At 38.2% G+C, this 16,072-nt stretch overlaps 1 protein-coding gene across 3 annotated transcripts in view; it reads right to left on the reverse strand.

Moving 5' to 3' along the window:
- Positions 1-11,847, reverse strand: part of flr (actin-interacting protein 1 flr) — a 42,462-nt gene extending 30,615 nt beyond the window's left edge. For all 3 annotated transcript variants that reach the window (XM_068392057.1, XM_068392051.1, XM_068392064.1), the window contains exons 1-3: positions 11,765-11,847; positions 3,187-3,308; positions 1,987-2,077 (exon numbers count right to left, since the gene is read on the reverse strand). In XM_068392057.1, the coding sequence (XP_068248158.1) occupies positions 1,987-2,077; positions 3,187-3,308; positions 11,765-11,780 (229 nt within the window). In that variant the 5' untranslated portion in view covers positions 11,781-11,847. The remainder of the gene's footprint in view (positions 1-1,986; positions 2,078-3,186; positions 3,309-11,764) is intronic.
- Between the last annotated feature and the right edge of the window lie 4,225 nt (positions 11,848-16,072).

Here is a 16,072-nt window from a genome sequence, read left to right on the forward strand (position 1 = left end):
GGCAGAACGACAGAAAAGTATAAACATTGAGGCCATCACTGACATTAAAAGGCGTCCTCGACCGCCACTCCCTGATTCAGTACTGGTGAACAATAGATTGAGTTTCATTTGGAGACTTGCTGTAAACAGGTCTATCACTGGGGAACCCCACAATATCATGAGACTCTTCACTACGTGAGGATAAAGAGACCAATTTGTGCCAACCACCTGTTCTAGAAGACCGAGTTTGTCGGCTATGATGTTCTTCCAGTTCAAATTCAACCTTCTCAAATGATATACTGCATTTGTGGCTGCCCACAAATGGACTTGTTTCACTAACTCACAGAGGTAATGAGAGGACTTAAATTCTTGTTTGATGATGTAGGCCACTACAGTAGTGTTGAACCGAAAGCTGAGCTAGAAGAGTTGCTTTCAGTTCTAGTAAATTAATATACACATTGATCTATCATCCCAGATAGGCACCCCAGCCTTCCTTTGATGCCTCCGGGAATAGAAGCAGCTGTGGGGGGAATTCTAGGTGTGTTTTATGAGATTGCCATCACTTAACCACCAATACAGGACCTCCCTTACTTCCATTGCTACTGGGACTAACTGGTGTTGGGAGTTATTAGCTGCCAACCAACGGTTCTTTATGCACACAAAGACGTCATTGGTGCAATAACTTGTGCAGAAAAGGAATGAGAAAGATCGAGTTGCTCATTACTCTTCTTACTGTTAACTGCACCAGACAAAAGGATTGCCTTTTCCTTTGGACATCGAGTGACAGAGCCACTTGATTTGAGTGAAAGAGAGACTGTTCAGTCTACACAAAAGATTGCAGATTTATGATTAGCCCACCATCTATGTTTTTCGTTTGAATCAAGAAAGGTTTATTTCATGGTAAAATTGTATTTATTTTAAGTTGAAGCACATACATACTGAGCAATAGCTCTTAGCTGAGTATCTTAAAATGATAAGCCTCTAGTTTCTCCAAATAAGCACATCCATAATCCTCACTGAACCAGGGTTTGCCTTTCACTCAGTATTTTAATTCGCCATGGCAGCTTATCTCTCTAAACCAGCTTGCCTTTCCCCGAGTCATTTTAGACCATAGGTGTATTTGAAGTCTACGTGACAACCATGTGCAAACTTGGGGTTAAGGTTAAGGTTATTTTGGTCAACCTTTGGCTAGACTTTAACCTTGAACTTTGACCTAGAACTTTCAAAATTGAACCCCTTCCACTTTGACCTAGAACTTTCAAAATTGAACCCCTTCCATATCTCAAAATAAAAATCAATCCCTGAAACTTTCACTCCTCTATGAGTATAATTGTGGCCAGGAAGTTTTTCACAAACAGGCCACAAGGTTGTTCACAAACAGACAAACAGCCAAAAACAACCTCCTCCCAACTTTGGTGGCAGAGGTAATTATTTTAAAATTCTATGTACTGAATTCAAGTTGAATCAAGATAAAACAATATACCATAGATGAATAGAAAGGAATTTGAAATCTAAGTTAGAAAGACATTCACATGTCAACCGTTCAAAGAACAATGTCAGGGAATGATACGGAATGTCATGCGAGATCAGAGCTCCCCTTTACTATGGGAGGTTTTGTGTTGTTTGACCACCTGTTAAATTTTCAAGCAACTACATGGCAGTCTATAAACCCATAAGCATGCATTAAGGTATGATTAACATTTTTAGACCTGTATTTTGTCAATAATCATCTTTGATAAATGTTGTATAGTATGATAAAATGTTAGCACCATAAACACTAGTAATGCATATAAACTTAATTTCTCACTTATGGTGTACTAGTAATAACCAAAATTTTAAATGTCGTTCTTATATACAGTATGTAAAGTCTATTTAATTGGTGAGAAAGTGGTAGAAATGTAGTGACTATATGCTTTAAAATTATTTTAACATTGCTACAAAAATTTGTTAATGAAACAGTTGCAATACATGTATATTATTTAAGAACAATCAAAATAAAAAACTTACCACCAGAACAAATGTAGAAGCCCGAAGGGGAGTACTGTGCAACATTTACTTGTACTGAATGCTCAGTATACACATCGGCAACTGCTGGATTCTACATGGGAAGAAAAATATTTCCTTAATTAGGATTTCAAAAAGAACAAAAGTAATGTAAGACACAGTAGATTACTGAAATTCATCCATAAAAAAATCATAAACCTATTACCACATACTGTACATTAAATAATCCACAAATGTATTGAAACCCAATAGATCTACTTCTGCTGCTATTACATATTGACTTATAAACCTTTGGAGACAAATATTTTAGCCAAATTATAAAATGGATTTACAACATGACACTCAACTTACTTTTGGAACATTCATCACTTTTTAGAAGGAAAATAATTAGAATAATTAGAGACCCATCTGGCGACCAAGTTATGCTTTAAAATGTATCGAGATTAATTAGAGACCCATCTATAGACTAACTTACATTTTACAATGTATCAAAGATCTATCATTATAAAAGTACTTAATAAATAAGTCTTCTTAAACCCTCAAGATACAGGCAATCCTTTTGGGTTGGAAAACAGGGTTCTAACAAAGCTGCAAAATAAAAAATCTGGAGGTTATACTGTAATAAAAATGGCCAGATCTCGACAATTTATATACATATACATATATACATATGCATACAGGTCGAAGAAATTGAGAGATAGGACCATCATTAAAAAAAAAAAAAAAAAAATCAATGTTTCCCCCATCCATGAGGCACTAGTCAATCTTCCAAATGGATTCCAAAAGCTCAAATATCTCTACATACTACATAGTTACCTTTTCTTCCTATAATAGTACCTATTATCATAATCTCTGTAAAAAATATTATACTTGTTTAGGACAATATGGAATTTTCATCAGTATTAAAAAACAATGGAAAATAAGCTTTCTTCTATCAATTTACTACATAATCCTAACATGCAAAGAATGATAACACACGGAAAACTAAATTGAGCAGACAAATATACAAAAATTATTTTGGGGCACCAATAAATTGTCAAAAGAATATCTACACTAACTGGACACTACAAACAGTAATTAAGCAGATACTTCTCTGTGTCTATACACAATAAAGCATTATCAAAGGTAATTAGAGCAAATCCTTTTTAAAAGACACGAGTTATAGTGATGAACTTTACACTAAAAAACATATAAGGTCCTTACTGCAATATCTCGAATGATGACGGAGTTGTTGTTGGCATAAAGTAACTTTTTCCCCTTTGGATCTACATTCAAGACTATGGGCTGACCTCGCTGAGTGCGGGGCAAGCACGCCCAAATGGAGACTGTAAAGGAAAAAATTATGTAAAACATTAGAGAATGAAAGAGAAAGATTACTTAAAACAAAAAACTTGTAAAGGAAGAAAATATGATATTCAAAACATTACACAAAAATATATAGCCACTTTACAGTAATTCACTAATTCAAATTTCACTTATCTAAACGAAGTATTTTAATTGCATTGTCACTGATAAAAGATACATATATTAAGTATCCAACCTGAATCAAATCACTCACACAGTACTTAATATGCAATTGAATACTGTACTCTTTATACAAAAATATATGGTAATGCAGATATATTTATATCTACCTACGTCACACCACAAAGAGTCTCAGTGACCAATATTATTAGACTGTAGCATCTCATACTTTTAGCTGCCTCGTGTATCCCAACAATGCTTGGGTGCTGCCTAAACAAGTCGGTGCCATGCAAGCACTATGAGTAGGGAGGGGCACTTAATGAACTTAGGCAAGTGTTGAAATAATTCCAACATAAAAATTATATTTTATTTCAGTGAATCTTAAATTCATTGCTGCCTACCTCACAAAATAGGTAGGACAGCAGTGATGCTCTAATAAATTACTACCCCTCTGACACTGTAAGCCTTGGTCTTTACCAACTTCAAGCTGTAAAAGTTTACACTCTTGTGAGCGACGGTGACCATTGATTAAACAGGAGGCCTGGCAGGTAACTCGCTACACAAATCAAGACTCCTGAATGGAACCCTAATTTCTGCCTGAAGGCCCTTCATGAGACAGTCTTACTTAGCCCTGAACCCAAGAAGCAGGTACCTCTTCCTATGAAAACCCCATGCCTAAAGGAAGAGGCTGCAATACACAGATTCTCTTGGCACAAGCTACTGCTACCGGGAAAATGTTTTGAATGCCAAATTGCACAGATTTATTCAAAGAAATAGTTCAAGAACTGTAGAACTGCATACACATTGCAGTATCTCACTGGCAAAGAACATGATCACTGATAAAAGATAACATCCATTCTATCAGAAAATCCATGACAATCATCATATTTCTTCTGCAAATTATATCACTGGCATCTACATAAAACACTCAGTAAGGGAGATACTTTCAACAATAAAGCTGGGTTTTATATATACAAGCAAAAAACATGACTTTACAAGAATTAAAGGAGAACAATAATTTATGGCAATTTACTAAAATAAACAATACAGTAAATAATAACCAATAAAAAATACCATCTGATGTCTGAAGGGTAATCATAAAATTCCTCCTACATTTTTTGTCTCAGAGCTGTTAACCACTAATTACCTAGCTGGGAACAAGATGCAATGTGAAGATTTTCATAAACAAATACTAATTATTAGCAACTGGTGGTGAAGACCTAAACCCAGGGAAGAACTATTTAAATCCAGGAAAAATCTTTTTCAGACTTTCTTGTCACCAAACATGAAATTGGGAGAAGAATCATACCAAAATTGCCTGAATGCACCAAACCAATCTCCCAGGAATGAAAGAACTATGGGCTAATTTTTTCTAATAGTTTTGATATGATTACTATGACTTTGATAAGGAAAAAGTCTTGTATTGGGATGTGGAGAGGTTCTGAAAATGATTGCTATTTCTCATACCTGAGGAAATTAACTTTTAATGTGTTATAAAATTTTCTCTTCTATAATTTCCTTTGACACTTTTTACATATATTATACTGTATTTCCATCTGAAGTGATTGGTTAATCCATTCAAAAAACTACAAAATCCAACTATAATTGAATAAACAAAGTGGGCTGGCAAGCAAACTATGTTCCCTTGAAATATAGTGCCTTAGCAGTCCAGGTTAGATTAGAGAAAGTTAGGATGCATCCCAATTTTTCACTTTAGATTTACAAAAAAACTAGGACAAATAGTTGTAGGTATCTAGGACCAATCAGGTGGGACCTTAGGTTAGGGTGCCTCTCATTGCAGAGTTTCATGGATGCTGGACCCCAAGAGAGGGGAGAAGGATATAGGAAGTGGCCAGTCACTCGCACATCCATTCTAGACTTACTCACGGGTAACATCTGCCCTCAACCGACAGCTACTTGTCCTACAAGGGAGATGAGGTGCTACTAGCCACATTTTATGCAGCTACAACAGGTCCTAAGGTAAAAGTATCTAGGTTACTGTGGGTTATGTTTTGCAGGTAGTTGGCAGTGAACGCGGTATGCTGTTTCCACACGCCTGTTTGAAGTACCTACGTCACAGAAATTCTTCTTGAACACCAAGGAAGTGCTGACACCCCTGACGTCGTGAGCTCGGGGTTAACGACTGGAAAGTGAGGTGCCTGGTTGTATGGCTCACTCTACTACCTGTCTAATCCAGGAAGAAATGGAATGGAATTCTTTGGGGCCTTTCTTTTGACCCTTCCCATGCTCACCAAGAGCCTCCTGATCTGAGGACAGGCTCTGACAGTTTTCTTTAGGTATTTCCATAAGGGCACAGTTCAGCTGATCTGGGTCATCTGTTACAGAATGGAGACTCAATCCGGAAGGGCCCAAATCATCTAGGATTTGCTACAGCAATACTGTATTTTAGTCTTAAGTCACGAACTCAGGGACAAAGCAGAGTGTCCCCTGCCCCCAACTCCTTGAATGGGTAATGTCATAAGAAAGACCATGTAGATCACTGACACTCTTGGCAGAGGTCAGGGCTAGCAAAAACCCTACATTTAACGTCGACATGATTTGATGCTTGACAAAGGGATTTATAAGGCGTTCATTTTAGCAAACGTAACATTCCAAGGAGGAAGTCCAACTTCCAACAGAGGGCAGGTGCGCTCGAAGTTCAGTGTGAGGAGATACAATTCCACCGAAGAGTAAAAGTTAACTCCACTTAAGTCTAAAAGTGAACCTCTAGACGGAGCCTTTCATCGCTGAGAACGAGCAAAGTTTTTCCTTCCTCAAGTACAACACAAACTCCGCTATCGTTGGAATAGTGTCACTGAGGAGCGATAACCTGTCCAGGGTCCCAACCACAAAAGACGGCCCACTTTGCCTGATATATGGCAGCATACGACTCCAAGAAGGATCGTCCTCCACCATCTCATAATACTTCCCCTGACGCACACACAGCGGAGGAAGTATACGAGACAAGTTCACAGACCGGAGGGAATATGTTACTCCCACCCTCTTCTTTGCCGCCTCATTCTCCCTTGACCAAGGCAAAGCTAACCTAGTTTTGGTGGGTCTCGAGTGTCATAAAAGAGGCCTAGGACTGTGTCCTCACCCTCCACTGGAACCTTATTGGGTTCCCCCAGGGAAATGATCTTCTGAATGCAAGAGACGAATTCCAGAAAGACACTGATCTGCGTCTTTCTGTTCCAAGGGGGAGATCTTGGGGTTAGCGGACACAGGAAGCACCCAATCAGTGTGTTCAGATCCATCGCCAAAGGGTTCTTCCTCCTCTGAGATTGAGCCTACAGCAGACCAGGAAGTGTTTAGGTAGTCAACTAAGGACCTTCTTACAGAGGAATGAGCCCTCGGAGGAAGCCAGTTGTGTTCCGGTCTTACGGAAACAGACACTGAAGCTGACTGACTTTCCCTTTGAATTAGGTGCTCAGACCTAGAATACCAGTGCTTGGGAATGGTCTTCGTGTCCTTCCCTTAGCACGGGCAGATGTTGAAGTCCACAAGAAGGGAAGAACTCTCCTTTTCCTTTACCTACTTAGGCCCTGCACCTTCAGATGAAGTGGGAGAAGCCTCTGCTAGTTCGGGGACGAACCAAATCCCCCCCCGTAGAGGAGTGTCTGCCCTATGACCCAGTTTCCTCTTTTGTGGGATGATGGGAATTACCCCCAGTTTCTCCCAGATAAGACCCTGCCAATGGAAGAGGCCTTGGTAGCCAGGTATTTCTGGTACCTAGAAGACTTCTGAGGAGAAGGAAGCCTGAGGAACTTGATACCTCCAGTGGGATGGTGTGAATGTCCAGAGATGGGACCATTGGAGGAAAGTTGGCCAGATAAGTAACCACGTGCTTCAATGCCTAGACTAGGACCAGGAACCGTGTTGCGTACGTGAACAGAACTACTGTATTCCCGAAGGAGCACCCCGAGCGTGCTTCCTTGACTTAGGCGGAGTGTCAAGGACAGGTAGAGCACGAGAGGATGTCGTCTTGTGCTCTTCTCTAAGCTCAGCTTCCCTAAGGAAGCGAGCGCCATCAGATTGACTACTCGGCCAAACAGATGACGAAGGCAGAGTCCTCTTACCCTATAGGGGAACTTGCTGTTCACCCCTGTAGGAGGACCGATCGTGAGACAAGCGCTGGCATACAAAGGCTGATAGGCATGCTAGCGTGCGTAACCTCGTCAGTCTGCACAGGTAAGGTGTTGTCAACCCGTACCTGCCTAGCCACCTGCGTGTAAGACGCTGGCCATGTACAGTAGAGCTCACCTGAGCACGCGTAGTCATCAATTTAAGCGTTTACAAGTCAAAGTGGTAAGACCAACCATAATTAGCAGCGCGTTGCCACTCTCGAGAGCTCTCCTTGCAAGCGAGAAGATTGCCAAACAGTGGCTGGTGGAGGGTAACTCTCCCTCCCCCTCGGAAGGGGAAGTTGCCCAAACACATGGAAATGGACCTTCAGACAGTTCACTTTGCTTTACGCATAGCTGAGCAAACCCACGAACCCACGAACTGTCCTTGGGACGTAGCCAAAGCTAGTTCTAGGGTTTACACAGAAGGGATACCCTCACAACTCACTCTGAGTAGTACTTGTCAGCAACTGCTTATGCCCGCCCGCCGAAGCAGAACAAATGTTGGGTGAGCAAGTGCTGAGGTCGAGACGGTCAGCTAAGCAAGAGACTATTTCAGTCCACGAACTATGAAGTCTCGAGGAGGAAAATGGCAATCAACCTCTGGGGAGATTGTACACTCACAATGCGTACCGAACCACAAAATCTCGAGAAGCCTTTCTTTACACAGAGAACCCGTGGCACGTCGTCAGCGGAAAGCAGCTCCCCTACAACGGTAACCAGTGTTGCTTCACTAGAGGAAACAACAGAGGTCACCAGAGCGCAGGGTTGTCCTAGAATCATATGGATGCCACTCAAAATCGACCAACTCCTTGGGGAAACTGACCGAGCAGTCAGAATGGCGAGGTCTTACCGAAGGAGTTCGATGGCAAGGTTTCTTCTTTTTCGAGGATGAACCCAAAGGGGAAGAATCCCTCTTAGCCTTCCTCCTCCATTCCATCACCTGCTAAACATCGTCTACTGGGAGCCCGACTACTCCCAACATTCTTCGCAAGGAGACTCCTGCGTGCAAGAGTGATCCTACACGCAGGGCAGAGCCCATGAGGATGGGTCTCCACAGCAGACATGAAAGTGCCACAACAGCACCCTTCAATGCTGGGACAAACCAGCATAGTTATGATCCTCATGGGCAGACACACCCGAAAGAGAAAAAGTAATGAAAGATTTTAGCTTTTAGACTAGTTCTTAAATCATCTTGGTATTGAATACAGTCTTTTAACAGGTGAGTAAGACAACATCTGTACTCCACCAAACCGGAAAAAAAAAATGACAGTTTGTTATTAATGCAGGTGAGAGGGGTGGCTGGTCTACACCCTGCTCCCCTTCGTTCACTAGCGGAGGGTAACTACACCTTATAAGAAACTTATGGCTAGTTTCAGCTATTGACAAAACATATCTCGACACTAAAGAATGTAATGGTTTGTACATAGTGTCGGAACAAAATGGCTTAACAATAAAATATTGTAAGCTGCAAAATAGATCTCTACAATTTTGTTCAAATTATATTCTTTGTCTTTTTATTATTAATATATGTGATTCAATAAGGTTAACTTATGGGCTAGTCAAGAGGTGAAATGTCACACATTTCTTCACTATCTCAGTCTGTTCCTTGTCTCAAACTTGTCCGACACTCCTTGTACACCCTTTAACAACAATTGACCCATTTTTGGGACCCCATTAAGGCCCTACACTTTAAAACAACAGAAAAAGGCCCTAGCCCAATACCTGGGTGTCTGCCCATTTTACACTGAAGTATACCGTAATCATTAAAACCTTTTCGCATTACGTCCACCAGACTGTGACAAGGCCTTTGGTTGTGCTAAGGCAAAAAGGAGTTAAGGGCAAAAGAAATGAAAAAAGAAGTGTGTTTCAAAGTGATCAGTGTGCTTTATATTTGATCTGATTTCCAATTAAATCATCAAGTCCCCTAAACACAGGAAAAGAAGTTAAATTTCAATTTTATTTCATCTATTTATTGTGGTTTTTACGGTTTGTAGGATTTAATGCATGCAAGTACAGGACTGTACTCTGAATTTCTAAAGAAACTATTTTAAAATGAGTGAATTTTGGAGTCTGGAATGGATTAGTCATATCTAAATTACATTGGTTCTACCTCCACATGAATTTTTCCCATTAACTTTGATCTCTTATAGAGTACCACTGTAGAGTACTTGAAATCTATATCATACAACCAACAGTAGAAGGCCAAGTCGGCGTCAAAACTTGAGTAGGCACAAGCAGCTGGCTGCCTCTTGTCCAGTGCACTTCATAACTTTGAATATCAACTTTTAAATGCTTGAAGTCATTTCACTTTTTCTGATACAGCCACTGTAGCTTAAAATGCAGAGGGATATCACTGTTCTACTATACAGAGTATATTGAGTATTTTAAATCTACACTTTTATTATAAATCAGTAGATCTAAGATATGTATATGAGGTCCCTCTGACAAAAAAACAAAAACAGGGATCAACACTGGGAAACCAGTTTCACGTTGAATAGAAAAAATAAATGAAATACAGTATGTACTGGGTCACATCCTAACCTATACCTCCTTACGGTGCAGTCCTAACCTACTGCGTTGTACCATCTAAGAAATATCCAATATGTATGTGTGATTTTTTTCTGTTGAGAATAATAAACAGTTAATCTTAATAAATTTTTTGAAAATCTAGTACACTATTGTGACACTTTCTCTATGGAAAAAATTGACCGGTATATACACCAGTTGCAGTAGTGCTTAATTTTGCAATTCATGGTATGTCCAGTTAAAAACAAATTGGCTATTATAGTTTACAGTATTACCTTCATAGCTTACTGATACTGTTGACTAAGATTATTTTGTAATATACTAAAAGCACTGAAAAGTGATATAAAAGGACACTAAAATGAACAGCCAAGTGTCATTGGAAACCCCTCCCTTTATGAATATCAAAACAGTCTCCTCGGGTACATATTTACTTTTTCATCTTGCACTACTGTTATTCACACAATCGTGTTCTTTCCAATCAACTTTCTTCCTTGAAACTTTTCCCAGATATAACTGGGTGTCACCTAAGTAATCATTTACTTAGGTAGTCTTCCGTTAACATTTGACCACAATAGCAGAGAACAAGAGTAAGGGGGACATAGCTGCCCACTGGTAAGTATGGACCCGAAGATTTAGGTCAGGTTAGGTAGGGGTACCTGCAGTATATTATCAACATCTGTCTTCATAAAGTTTCTTATATTGGGTTCTTTACATGGAAATATTAATTTTCAAATAAGAGCATATCCCAGATAGGTTGCATGGAAGAAAATCAATCGGAAAGAGCAAGATTTTGAGACTAAAGAAAATGTAAATCTTTAAGAATAACTAGAGGGAGGCAAAGTTATAAATCTTTCCGATCAGTTTTCCCTAAACATACTTAAATAGTATTTATCTTTACCACAATGTACAGTATCAAACAAGAGTCGTATATATATCAAATCAGCTGGAGCAGCATAAGAGATTGAGCCATACTAATTAACCCAACTAGGTTATCAAGGCTAGAGCATGTTTTGACAATCAATGGCTAATAGCAAGAAAAGCTCATTTAATATCAAGAGAATTTAATTTTAACTATAAAAGAAAATTGAGGATAATTAATCACTAGTGGGGTCTAATCCAATCTAAGATAACCACATTTTCAAGGACAAATTTCCAAAATTATTCTTTACGTACGGTATTGTAATCTCATTATCAGGCAATTCTCTTATATAAATTTCCAGGCCTGGCATAGGCAGTGCAATTATCGCAATTATAAGAACAATAATACCGGGTATTCAGGTGTCGAATATACTTTTTATCTTATATTGATATTTAATGACAGTTTTGAAACTTTGGATTTCCCAAGTCCAAAATATCACCAGTACAGCTTAAAATCTTGCATCTACTCAAGTAAAAAATATGAGCAACCTTTGGGTAATAATAACTCCAAAACGCCTACATCCGGATTTTCTAATTATCTCTACCCAGCCCACTCAGGGGGAGTGGGTGCCCCCACCCAAGGGGCACCTTGTCCTGTCATCCACTCGATTTGGGTACTGCCCACCACTTGTCTAAGTTTCCCTTCCTTCTCGCTGATGCAGATTTTATTTAGTCTGCACGGATTAATGAAATGTATTCATATCTAATAATAAACACACAATTTAATAGAAAATACTACGACTTACCGTTATTGTAAGACATTTTGAGACGACCGGTAGTTATGCTGTGGCTGCAGACGCCGCCACCCAGCCCATCAGTGTTGCCAGATGGCTCTAAAAATCCACAAAAGTCATGATTAAAAATCCCCAAAACCAACCAAAAATCCCCATTTCCACAAATATATTTTCTTCTGATCATGTAGGCTTTGCTAACATAGAAATTATTCACTATACTTCATGTAAGTTCAAGCATACTAATTGCAATAATATAAAGATTTACTCATCTTTGTTTCCTCTTCATAGAAATTTGTACAGAATATCCCCACCAGACAACCAAAATTCCCAAATCTAGGGATAAATTCCCACACCTGCCAACCCTGCCACCCAGCCCATTTACGGGAAGTTTTGTCCGATTACGTTATCAGACACGTGTGTCTATTTTTGTATTTCTTTCATATAAATGCTATCATATAAAAGCGAAACACTATAATAGTATTTATAGTATATTATAGTATATTATTAAAGGTTTTATACTCATATGTGAGCGGTAATTATTTTTATATCCTTTTGTATCAAAGAAATCGGACAAAAGGGAAGGTTGTCTCTTGAAACGTTTAAAAGAAAATGGGAAAATTTGTTCATGGAAGTTTTCTATGAATAGCCGCTGTTGGTGGGACACACGATCACCATATTTGGTAAGCCTTAATAATTTCATTTTATATTGAAACTGCTGTATATTCTAGCAGACTTTTGTTGAATATTCATAAGAAGAAGAATAATTATTCATAGTTTCCCCTATTGAGTTCATTAAATAACGAACAGACTTTTTTTTATTATTATCATTCAAAGGAAATTCCCAAAAACGATCAAATATCATATCAGTTTACCCATTCTTTGCTTTCCAGCTTTACAGGAACATAGAAATGACTAAACAGTAGACACAAAGCGTAAAATAATAGCGATTGGTTTTATGATCCCGTGGCTGAGCGAAGAGAAAGCGTACCCTTTGTTTCTTACACTGTAATTCACGTCAGCTGAGGTACGTAGGAAACAAAGAAATAACCTGGATATCCTTCACGCTTTGTGATATCTCGACGCTAACACGAAGCGAATGAGATATAATGACCATTCGTTCCAGCATGTAGATGTCAAGGACCTGTTGGAAAACAGTAATTTTGTATTTCATCATTTCATGATAAAGATAACACTTAAAATTAATCTAAAATCACGTTGGGGAAATGACGATGTACGATAGCTATCCCTTTGATTGAATTACGTGGAATAACACCTTACAGTACATATGCCTTCCTTCCATTATTATTATTATTATTATTATTATTATTATCATTATTATTATTATTATTATTATTATTATTATTATTATTATTATTAGCTAAGCTACAACCCTATTTAGAAAAGCAGGATGCTATAAGCCCAAGGGCTTTAACAAGGAAAAATAGCTCTGTGAGGAAAGGAAATGAATTGAGAAGTAATGAACAATAGAAATAAATTATTTTCTGAACAATGCAGCTGATAAACGGTTACTTATTTATCACCTTCAGCATTTTATTATCATTCCTCTGTTATTCTCAAAAACATTCGATTTCCACTTTCTCTAATCTAAATTGACAAATGCTTGCAGTGGTGGGTCTATTTCCTTTATCCAATAATTCTCGTAGAAGATTTTTCACTGTTGAGCTTTTGAAAGATATTTCATGTATCTTTGTAATCACCATGAACATATACCCTTCAATTTCATATGACACCTTAATTAATACCTTTAAATAATTTGTTACAAAAAAAATATAAAATTCAATACAGTAGTGTTAAATTAAGGTTTGCTATAGCCTACTAATTAACTTTCTTATCCATTATAGAAAACACGTTCAAACATATCTGAAATTTTATCATGAAAATGAATATTTTACTTTAATTAGAAAGCTTAGATAACGAATATATTTTTTTTATTCTAACTCAAATGTTAGAAATTAAGAGCATTCCTTGCTTTTTTGTTTCGTTCTTCAACCAACTTTGGACATTTCTTTCTGCTTTCGTATTTTCGGCCAATTTAAGACTTTCTTTGACCCGAGTGTGAAGTCTCTCTCTCTCTCTCTCTCTCTCTCTCTCTCTCTCTCTCTCTCTCTCTCTCTCTCTCTCTCTCTCTCTCTCTCTCTCTCTCTCTCTCTCTCTCTCTCTTTCTTGTTTTCTTAAAGACAAGAGTGAAAAAGACCAATTGTAATTTGAAATTTACGAAGAAATAAACCAGTTGACAAACTTGATATCACCATATTTTACGTCTAAAATATGAAATTTTTACGTCAGGGAAAAGGGCCTACAGGAAAGAAAAGTGACACAAAAGTGTCTATCATTCGAATTGAGATATCATGAAATAACAGTATTATGTAATATGGTTAGATCTTATGGGAATATTTTCACTGGCAATCAAAAACAGAACCATCTAAATAGAAGAAGAAAATAATTGGTAATATATGTGTGACTTATTTCCTTCTGTAGTCTCGAGAACTGTTGCAACTAAACGTTACACAATTTACAATACAACCAAAATACTAAGTTAGATGTAATTTTATTTTTTCTAACTTAGCCTCAGAAAAAAATATAACAAACGCTTAAAAGCAGTACAGTTGCATACAGGAATTTCTGGCACACCTTGCTTCGAAGAAGTGCACCCCGACACGCGCACGACGCGACGAGCAACTAAACGAAGAGAAATGGCAGCGGTTGGTGGGCGGGGCTGCAAAGAGGAACTCGCCGCGCAGTAAGGGTATGATACGGTGCACTTCCTCAGAGCGAAGTGTCGGTAATTCCTGTGCCAAACCAAACTGTACAACATGGATGACCCGAAAGTAATAATAGCTCTAATGTTTTAGGTTCACACATTTCTTGTTTTTCCATATGACATTAATACCTGACTGTAAAATATGCAATCCCTCCCTATGGTTTTTCTTTTCATGCTAATGTCCACCAGACAATCTCATATAATAAAATAACGCTGATGAATGAAGTGTGGGTCACAATTTGGTCACTACACAGTCTAGTTAACAGCCATCCGTTTATTAGGTCACCTGTTGTAAAAGTAGCTGAAACTTGCGCCACTAATCATTGAGAGAAACAAAATAAGATGCAAATACTGCTGTAGCGTTTTCCCTTTAAGCTCAGTCGTCTTATTTTCAAATATTTAATTGCAAAATAAGTTTCTACCGACTGAACTTTCAGGTATTTGCCCACGGATTTTATCATAGAAGATTACATCTAAAAATAAGAATGCTCAAGTGTGTTACAGGATTTATTTGTGACTATTTCCTAAGAGTTGTCATTCGACCATTCTGATTCGGTAGAAACCCATCCTATGTCATTTTTATTGATTTAACAGGATACGTTTCATCTTGCACCAGGACCAAGACAAATAGGCTGGCCAAGACACTTGCCACCCATTGAAATGGACGTGCTACCATTTGAGGGTTACGGGCTTGGTTATATTATTATTATTATTATTATCATTATTATTATTATTATTATTATTACTTGCTACGCTACAACCCTAGTTGGAAAAGCAGGATGATATAAGCCCAGGGGCTCCAACAGGGAAAATTGCCCAGCGAGGAAAGCAAACAAGGAAAACTAAAATATTTCAAGAAAAGTAACATTAAAATAAATATTTCCTATATAAACTATAAAAAAAACTTTAATAAAACAAGGGGAAGAGAAATAAGATTGAATAAGACAGTTTGCTATGGGATACAATTTTTTTTTTGCCTACACATACGTAAATGACTTATACATTCTCCTCCTTCTTCACCAAGCTGACAAATTGACACCTCTTAGTACACCTACACCTTACACCCTCACTTACTTAGGTAGTGGCTGTCTGTCTACATGGCAAGGGCAAAAAGACTCTTTAGCTATGATGAGCCGTTCTTGGAGAAGGACACAGCGAAACCAAATTACTGATGTCCATTCTTGAAACGTGCCATAACTTTTGTACATGCGCCCCCCCCCCTCTCTCTCTCTCTCTCTCTCTCTCTCTCTCTCTCTCTCTCTCTCTCTCTCTCTCTCTCTCTCTCTCTCTCTCTCTCTCTCTTTTTAAAGATTTCTCTTGCTTGAGAGCAGTCAACTCCAAAGTCCACTTTTATGTCTATTGGCTTTTTCAACTTTGTGCTGGACATGGTTATTGGAAGGGCCAAGCATATTTGGTGGTTTATCAAATGATTGAATTTCCTTTACGTATACCTTCATTTTCAAAACAATCACTTCCATTCCTCTATCTTTATATGGTCATGTTAACAAATGTGTGGCTCGTCTTTTGTTAGTTCTCTT

This window comes from Palaemon carinicauda, chromosome 1 (genome assembly GCF_036898095.1).
Source record: "Palaemon carinicauda isolate YSFRI2023 chromosome 1, ASM3689809v2, whole genome shotgun sequence".
NCBI classification, from domain to species: Eukaryota; Metazoa; Arthropoda; class Malacostraca; order Decapoda; family Palaemonidae; genus Palaemon; species Palaemon carinicauda.